This window comes from Scardinius erythrophthalmus (genome assembly GCF_964197995.2).
Source record: "Scardinius erythrophthalmus genome assembly, chromosome: 1".
NCBI lineage: Eukaryota > Metazoa > Chordata > Actinopteri > Cypriniformes > Leuciscidae > Scardinius > Scardinius erythrophthalmus.
The window spans coordinates 394733-404181 of record NC_138221.1 but is presented as its reverse complement, the minus strand read 5'-3'; the positions used below and the strand labels follow the sequence as shown (position 1 = coordinate 404181).

The following is a 9449-nucleotide window of genomic DNA, read 5'->3' as shown; positions in this document are numbered from 1 at the left end:
ACCCATGCCAATTAAATTTCAGTGATTAAATGTTTGCTTCGTCATGTCTGTAGTTTGTTGTAGATCATTCGCCATGAGCTTACGGTCTGAAACCTTCATACAAGGTACGTCCCAATTCACGTAGTATGCACTGTTTCTATGCTGGTTTGTAGTGTAAATAGTGTGCTTAGTGTGTTCACAAGAAAAGGTGCACTTCAAATACCAGGATAATGCACTTAATTAAGCGGGAACAAGAAGTGTGCTTGACTGTCACAGTTTTAATTACATAGTCAAAGGGTAAGTGCGATCAGACTCTGATGAGGAAATAAGCGGATAAACCTCATACACGAGATGGTTGAGTACACAGCATTGAGTGCATAGTCTAAGGACGCAGTGTATAGTATGTTACTTGTGACACAAATACAGAGACGTCACCGACAGAGAATGTAACAGAGCTGCTGCTCTCTAGTGGCCACACTCCTGTACTGCACACACACACACACACAAACACAGCTGATCGGAGGAAAAAGTGAGATTTTTCTGCATATTTAATTGTGTATGTGATGTGTTGAGGATAACTGGAGCCCTTCGATCTGGCAAGTTCGGGACACTTTGTTGTAAACTTTGTGTGTATCTAATCTGGTTCTCTCTCTCCCACAGAGAACAGCGTGATCTTCTCAGACCGGTGCGTGAAGACGTCCCTTCGATCACAGATTTGATGACTCCTGACCTTTGACCTCTCACCACCAGCCAAGCTCAACATCTGATGAAACACTCGACTGAGACGGGTTTGTGAAAATGCCTTTAATGTTTTAATCGTATACAACAAAGCAAGAAAATGAAATATTCAGGATGGAATTGTAACAGGCGGCGTTTATGCAGAATTCAGAGCTTAAAAGTGTATAAAATGAAGACTAACAGGGAACGTCCTCAGAACTGTAACTAACGTTCTCTCAAGGTTACGAACAAACGTTCATCCTGTAACATTATTAGAATGTACAAAGTTATCTGGTCTTTAATAACGTTCTCAAACCGTTAGAACAAAAACATTATCTATGCAATGTTCATGGAAGGTTTTTCTGAAACATTTTAGTTGGATGTTCGTCTAACGTTTTTTAAATGTCGCTACTCGTTTCAGAACGTCTGAAAACATTCAAAAGTAACGTTAAAACAATGTTTGCAAAATGATCAAATGGAATGTTCACATAGCCAAGAAAAAACATTAAACACAGGTGTGTATTCTGGACACACACACACATGCACACACAGGGGTGGTTGTTGCCCTGTGCTCATCCCTCCGTCAGGCGGACGAGTGGAGGGTCAGTAGTAGGACGGGGTCGAGTAGCCGGGCGACTTCAGACTCTTATAGAGGAAGGAGCTGCACACCAGCGCCACCAACTGGCCGAGAGAGAGAGAGAGGGGGGGGGGGGGGAGAGAGAGAGGGCGAGAGACAGTTATATCTGCTGCGCGGCGTGAGGAGCGTGAGCATGAGGAAGCAGGACCGACGGCTGATTGGTGAGGAGCACGTATGCAGGAGGAGCTGCGCGAGACTGTGAGATGTGTCTGCTGAGGACCACACTGCACACCAGCGCCAACACCTGGGGACGAGCGGGAACACATGCAGACAAACACACACAGATCAGCGTGCAGCACTGGACACGGCTCCAGTGTGTGTGTGTGGATGTGAACGCATGTCAACTACAGTGTGTGTGTGCTCAGATGGACTCACCATGATTCCTGCCGTCCCGAGAAACACTCCCAACACCATCGGTGCGCTCGAGTTGAACATGTCATGGATCTCTACGGGACAGCTCTAACACACACACACACACACACACACAAGGTGAGCGTCTGCTTCGTTCCTCAATCATCACACAGGCAGAAATAATAACTGAACACAAATATAGTTATCGTTATAGTTATCGTCCGCTGGATAACTGGTGTGAACGGGCCTGAAGTCAAACAGGAAGTGACTCACGGGAAATGTGAGCTGCTTCAGGAAGTTGCCCTCGGGACAGGTCTCACGCACCAACACTTCGATCAGTCCACCCATGCCACAGCATTTGAACTGCACACACACACACACACACAAACACACGACTGTTAGATCATGCTTCCACTGGTTTACCCACTGTACATCATGAGCCCTAACCCAATGTCCTCATAGTGAAGTGTGTATTCAGGGTTCAGGCCACGCCCCTTCAGTATCTGGTCACGCCCCTTCATTATCAGGCCACGCCCCTTCATTATGAGGACATGCAGATGTGCTGAACTCAAATCACTTCCAACCCTTTCTATGAGGGAAACGTGTTCAGGGTCAAAACATGTAATACAGTATAAAACCATTATGCCTATAGAATGTCATCATTATGACAGGAGTACCAGTGTGTGTGTGTGTGTGTGTGTGTGTGTGTGAGTGACTTACAGCGTTGTGGAACAGTTTGAGGCTCACAGCTTGACCGGGGCTCTGGGTGTTCACATACTGAAGGTAGATTGTTTCGTAGAAATTTGCCAACTCTTCTGACACCTACAACACAACAAACACACACAACTTCAGACCTGCACTATTATACAGAACTGTGCTCATGATCTGTGTGTGTGTGTGTGTTCACCTTTCCACTGAACATGAAGGCCAGCACTCCTGCTGAAATCTCGATGATGATCAGGAAGGACAGCAGGCCAGAGAACTGAACATCAGAAGAACACACACATGTGTGTTAGTTCAGCACACAAACACACTTCATCCACTACAGGCCATTTTATTTCTCATACACACACAAGAAGAGCCATGACTTCAGTGCAGTAGTCTGAATCCTGCCGGTGTTTTACAGCTGTGTTTCAGTGTCAACCCATACGACTAGAGCTCATCTCCAGCTGTATCTGCTTTATATCAGTAAGAGTGAGTGTTTATATCACGCGAGTGTGTCCTCACCACGCCGAGAGCAGATTTACTGTGGTTAGGGTTAGTTAGAGTTAGTTAGAGTAAGAGCGAGTGTTTCCTCACCACACCGAGAGCAGATTTACTGTGGTTAGGGTTAGTTAGAGTTAGTTAGAGTAAGAGTGAGTGTTTATATCACGCGAGTGTGTCCTCACCACGCCGAGAGCAGATTTACTGTGGTTAGGGTTAGTTAGAGTTAGTTAGAGTAAGAGTGAGTGTTTATATGAGTGTTTCCTCACCACACCGAGAGCAGATTTACTGTGGTTAGGGTTAGTTAGAGTTAGTTAGAGTAAGAGCGAGTGTTTCCTCACCACACCGAGAGCAGATTTACTGTGGTTAGGGTTAGTTAGAGTTAGTTAGAGTAAGAGCGAGTGTTTCCTCACCACACCGAGAGCAGATTTACTGTGGTTAGGGTTAGTTAGAGTAAGAGTGAGTGTTTCCTCACCACACCGAGAGCAGATTTACTGTGGTTAGGGTTAGTTAGAGTAAGAGCGAGTGTTTCCTCACCACACCGAGAGCAGATTTACTGTGGTTAGGGTTAGTTAGAGTTAGTTAGAGTAAGAGCGAGTGTTTCCTCACCACGCCGAGAGCAGATTTACTGTGGTTAGAGTTAGTTAGAGTAAGAGTGAGTGTTTCCTCACCACACCGAGAGCAGATTTACTGTGGTTAGGGTTAGTTAGAGTTAGTTAGAGTAAGAGCGAGTGTTTCCTCACCAAACCGAGAGCAGATTTACTGTGGTTAGGGTTAGTTAGAGTTAGTTAGAGTAAGAGCGAGTGTTTCCTCACCAAACCGAGAGCAGATTTACTGTGGTTAGGGTTAGTTAGAGTTAGTTAGAGTAAGAGCGAGTGTTTCCTCACCAAACCGAGAGCAGATTTACTGTGGTTAGGGTTAGTTAGAGTTAGTTAGAGTAAGAGCGAGTGTTTCCTCACCAAACCGAGAGCAGATTTACTGTGGTTAGGGTTAGTTAGAGTTAGTTAGAGTAAGAGCGAGTGTTTATATGAGTGTTTCCTCACCACACCGATAGCAGATTTACTGTGGTTAGGGTTAGTTAGAGTTAGTTAGAGTAAGAGTGAGTGTTTATATGAGTGTTTCCTCACCACACCGATAGCAGATTTACTGTGGTTAGGGTTAGTTAGAGTTAGTTAGAGTAAGAGTGAGTGTTTCCTCACCACACCGAGAGCAGATTTACTGTGGTTAGGGTTAGTTAGAGTTAGTTAGAGTAAGAGTGAGTGTTTATATGAGTGTTTCCTCACCACACCGAGAGCAGATTTACTGTGGTTAGGGTTAGTTAGAGTTAGTTAGAGTAAGAGTGAGTGTTTCCTCACCACACCGAGAGCAGATTTACTGTGGTTAGGGTTAGTTAGAGTTAGTTAGAGTAAGAGCGAGTGTTTCCTCACCAAACCGAGAGCAGATTTACTGTGGTTAGGGTTAGTTAGAGTTAGTTAGAGTAAGAGCGAGTGTTTCCTCACCAAACCGAGAGCAGATTTACTGTGGTTAGGGTTAGTTAGAGTTAGTTAGAGTAAGAGTGAGTGTTTATATGAGTGTTTCCTCACCACACCGATAGCAGATTTACTGTGGTTAGGGTTAGTTAGAGTTAGTTAGAGTAAGAGTGAGTGTTTCCTCACCACACCGAGAGCAGATTTACTGTGGTTAGGGTTAGTTAGAGTTAGTTAGAGTAAGAGTGAGTGTTTATATGAGTGTTTCCTCACCACACCGAGAGCAGATTTACTGTGGTTAGGGTTAGTTAGAGTTAGTTAGAGTAAGAGCGAGTGTTTCCTCACCACACCGAGAGCAGATTTACTGTGGTTAGGGTTAGTTAGAGTTAGTTAGAGTAAGAGCGAGTGTTTCCTCACCACACCGAGAGCAGATTTACTGTGGTTAGGGTTAGTTAGAGTTAGTTAGAGTAAGAGTGAGTGTTTATATGAGTGTTTCCTCACCACACCGAGAGCAGATTTACTGTGGTTAGGGTTAGTTAGAGTTAGTTAGAGTAAGAGCGAGTGTTTCCTCACCACACCGAGAGCAGATTTACTGTGGTTAGGGTTAGTTAGAGTTAGTTAGAGTAAGAGTGAGTGTTTCCTCACCAGACCGATAGCAGATTTACTGTGGTTAGGGTTAGTTAGAGTTAGTTAGAGTAAGAGCGAGTGTGTCCTCACCACACCGAGAGCAGATTTACTGTGGTTAGGGTTAGTTAGAGTTAGTTAGAGTAAGAGTGAGTGTTTATATGAGTGTTTCCTCACCACACCGAGAGCAGATTTACTGTGGTTAGGGTTAGTTAGAGTTAGTTAGAGTAAGAGCGAGTGTTTCCTCACCACACCGAGAGCAGATTTACTGTGGTTAGGGTTAGTTAGAGTTAGTTAGAGTAAGAGCGAGTGTTTCCTCACCAAACCGAGAGCAGATTTACTGTGGTTAGGGTTAGTTAGAGTTAGTTAGAGTAAGAGCGAGTGTGTCCTCACCACACCGAGAGCAGATTTACTGTGGTTAGGGTTAGTTAGAGTTAGTTAGAGTAAGAGCGAGTGTTTCCTCACCACACCGAGAGCAGATTTACTGTGGTTAGGGTTAGTTAGAGTTAGTTAGAGTAAGAGCGAGTGTTTCCTCACCAAACCGAGAGCAGATTTACTGTGGTTAGGGTTAGTTAGAGTTAGTTAGAGTAAGAGCGAGTGTTTCCTCACCAAACCGAGAGCAGATTTACTGTGGTTAGGGTTAGTTAGAGTTAGTTAGAGTAAGAGCGAGTGTTTCCTCACCACACCGAGAGCAGATTTACTGTGGTTAGGGTTAGTTAGAGTTAGTTAGAGTAAGAGCGAGTGTTTCCTCACCACACCGAGAGCAGATTTACTGTGGTTAGGGTTAGTTAGAGTTAGTTAGAGTAAGAGCGAGTGTTTCCTCACCAAACCGAGAGCAGATTTACTGTGGTTAGGGTTAGTTAGAGTTAGTTAGAGTAAGAGCGAGTGTGTCCTCACCACGCCGAGAGCAGATTTACTGTGGTTAGGGTTAGTTAGAGTTAGTTAGAGTAAGAGTGAGTGTTTATATGAGTGTTTCCTCACCACACCGATAGCAGATTTACTGTGGTTAGGGTTAGTTAGAGTTAGTTAGAGTAAGAGTGAGTGTTTCCTCACCACACCGAGAGCAGATTTACTGTGGTTAGGGTTAGTTAGAGTTAGTTAGAGTAAGAGTGAGTGTTTATATGAGTGTTTCCTCACCACACCGAGAGCAGATTTACTGTGGTTAGGGTTAGTTAGAGTTAGTTAGAGTAAGAGCGAGTGTTTCCTCACCACACCGAGAGCAGATTTACTGTGGTTAGGGTTAGTTAGAGTTAGTTAGAGTAAGAGCGAGTGTTTCCTCACCACACCGAGAGCAGATTTACTGTGGTTAGGGTTAGTTAGAGTTAGTTAGAGTAAGAGTGAGTGTTTATATGAGTGTTTCCTCACCACACCGAGAGCAGATTTACTGTGGTTAGGGTTAGTTAGAGTTAGTTAGAGTAAGAGCGAGTGTTTCCTCACCACACCGAGAGCAGATTTACTGTGGTTAGGGTTAGTTAGAGTTAGTTAGAGTAAGAGCGAGTGTTTATATGAGTGTTTCCTCACCACACCGAGAGCAGATTTACTGTGGTTAGGGTTAGTTAGAGTTAGTTAGAGTAAGAGTGAGTGTTTATATGAGTGTTTCCTCACCACACCGAGAGCAGATTTACTGTGGTTAGGGTTAGTTAGAGTTAGTTAGAGTAAGAGTGAGTGTTTCCTCACCAGACCGATAGCAGATTTACTGTGGTTAGGGTTAGTTAGAGTTAGTTAGAGTAAGAGCGAGTGTGTCCTCACCACACCGAGAGCAGATTTACTGTGGTTAGGGTTAGTTAGAGTTAGTTAGAGTAAGAGTGAGTGTTTATATGAGTGTTTCCTCACCACACCGAGAGCAGATTTACTGTGGTTAGGGTTAGTTAGAGTTAGTTAGAGTAAGAGCGAGTGTTTCCTCACCACACCGAGAGCAGATTTACTGTGGTTAGGGTTAGTTAGAGTTAGTTAGAGTAAGAGCGAGTGTTTCCTCACCAAACCGAGAGCAGATTTACTGTGGTTAGGGTTAGTTAGAGTTAGTTAGAGTAAGAGCGAGTGTGTCCTCACCACACCGAGAGCAGATTTACTGTGGTTAGGGTTAGTTAGAGTTAGTTAGAGTAAGAGCGAGTGTTTCCTCACCACACCGAGAGCAGATTTACTGTGGTTAGGGTTAGTTAGAGTTAGTTAGAGTAAGAGCGAGTGTTTATATGAGTGTTTCCTCACCACACCGAGAGCAGATTTACTGTGGTTAGGGTTAGTTAGAGTTAGTTAGAGTAAGAGCGAGTGTTTCCTCACCACACCGAGAGCAGATTTACTGTGGTTAGGGTTAGTTAGAGTTAGTTAGAGTAAGAGTGAGTGTTTATATGAGTGTTTCCTCACCACACCGAGAGCAGATTTACTGTGGTTAGGGTTAGTTAGAGTTAGTTAGAGTAAGAGTGAGTGTTTATATGAGTGTTTCCTCACCACACCGAGAGCAGATTTACTGTGGTTACACGCGCCACAGTCTCCGATGACAGCGACCAGCAGCATCAGCGCTCCAGTGCCGACCAGCACCACCACACCTGACACACACACACGCACACACACACCACAGAACACGTCACGTCACTAAACCTACACTCTACACTCAACCGATGTCAGAGAGGAACAGAAGGACGAACCGATAGTGAACTGAGCCGTCTTCAGGTCGATGTCGAAGAATCCTCTGGTTTCAGCGCCGAACCTGAGCCATAATCCCAGAGAGGCTAGCCCGAAACCCACCAGCTGAAACACACACACACACACACACATCACAGTCATCATCACTGCAAGATTTACATTTCCATTAGTACAAATGTTAATTACTGATATCAACAATGACGTCATCACTCAGTTAAATACAACTGTTTATATCAAGAATTAATTTTCAACTAGTAAAAACTGCAATTCTCGATATTTGTAATTGTATTTTCTCAAGTTAAATATCACCCTAGACTGCCATTCAAATCGAAGTGTTGATATCAGGAGTTGATTTCTTACTAGAAAAAATCATCATCAACATTCACAATCCAATTTCTGATATCAAGAATTAGCATTTAAACGAGAGCGAATCGAATTGTTGATATCAGGAACTGATTTCCTGGGACTGAATAGAAGTGTAATCGGCTTGCCACGCGTGCACGAGCACAGACACTCCGCCACGGACGCGCGCTTCACCTGCAAATGCGCTGAAACTGAAACTAGCGCTTAATCATGCGTTTATTACATTTATCGGACGTTTTTGTCAAAGGAGACATTTAGACAAGTACATATGAATAACAGACACACTGAGGCATACTCACAGCGAACAGAATGTTAAACAAGATCAGGAAGCATTTACACAGCTGCGCGCACCCGTCCATCACGAGCCGACTTATTTCACTGCAAGAAAAAGATTATATTTAATGACCCCAACACGAACACTGCCAATGGATCACGTCTTAGTGGACTATCCAAATAATAAAAAACAATTATAAACGTTTTTTTTTTTAGCGCAATTTCCCCCCGAAATTGCGCTTGTTAACTCATGATTTCTGTTCTGTGCGTCTGTGCGCACCAATCTTGCACTTCTATCTACTCCTCAACCAGACCACCTGAGACTTCGGGTTTTCGGCATTATGTTAAGGAAGGTCTAATCTCGGGAACGCACAAAAAAAATCCAGGAAAAGATTTACTATCTCTTAGTGTTGTGATCCCATGAGGTGAGAAAATTGCGCTAAAACACTCACCAAGTTTTTATTACTTGTTTTTTCTTAAAAAATAAATCTTGATTATTTCTATGCAAAGCACTTTGAATGCCCATAGTGTATGTAATGTGCTAAATATAAATAAACTTGCCTGGTCTGTTACTGTGTATAAGAGCTGTGGTTTGTCTGGTTGAATCCGGATAGATGCTGGTGTGTTCACCGCTCCTTCACTGTGGTCTGTGGTCGATATATTCTGAAAACGTGTCCCTGCGCCAGTCAGAGCGCGCGCGCTCATTGGCCCCCGCGCGAGTGACGTCAGCGGAAGAAGAGAGTTTCTGTGCTGGGGAATCGAAACCATAACTCACAGGTTTCTTATGAAAAGAAGGAGTGATGTCGGTATTTGTTGCAGGGAAACGCAATTCACGCATGCGCGTTGTAAAAAATATTATAAATGATGTCTACGGTGGCCGAGAGAGCTCAACGCGCTGCAAATGAATAAAACACATGCAAACAGAAAAAAACGCATGCAAACAGAAAAAAACACATGCAAATAGAAAAAAAACACCAGCGAATAAGAAAACATCTTCATCAGTTTTACAACTCACGTGCGTCCCAATACTCACAACACAACGCGCTGCAATTACAGAAACGCGCTGCAAAAGTTCACAACAAAACCAAATATAGAAACGCGCTGCAAATAGAACAGAACACAACGGAAATGTTTCCGGGGAACCTAATAAGTGACGGACGGACGGCTCGCAAGCTTTACCAGAGAGACGCGGGCTC

General features: G+C 43.9%; 1 protein-coding gene across 2 annotated transcripts; it reads right to left on the bottom strand.

The window, feature by feature from the left end:
• Positions 1–768: 768 nt before the first annotated feature.
• cd9r (CD9 molecule related) lies at positions 769–9093 on the bottom strand. Of its 2 annotated transcripts, none has more exons than XM_081381261.1 (9): positions 8815–9093; positions 8280–8358; positions 7620–7722; positions 7423–7520; positions 2592–2666; positions 2405–2506; positions 1958–2047; positions 1709–1792; positions 769–1577 (listed from the first exon to the last, which is right to left on the bottom strand). In XM_081381261.1, exons 2-9 carry the CDS (start codon positions 8337–8339, stop codon positions 1434–1436), a joined length of 756 nt encoding a protein of 251 aa, XP_081237387.1. In that variant the 5' UTR covers positions 8340–8358; positions 8815–9093; the 3' UTR covers positions 769–1433. The 2 variants fall into 2 exon arrangements, with proteins under 2 accessions (XP_081237387.1, XP_081237388.1); XM_081381262.1 differs by having other exon boundaries at positions 769–1377; positions 8815–8968.
• Positions 9094–9449: the final 356 nt, after the last annotated feature.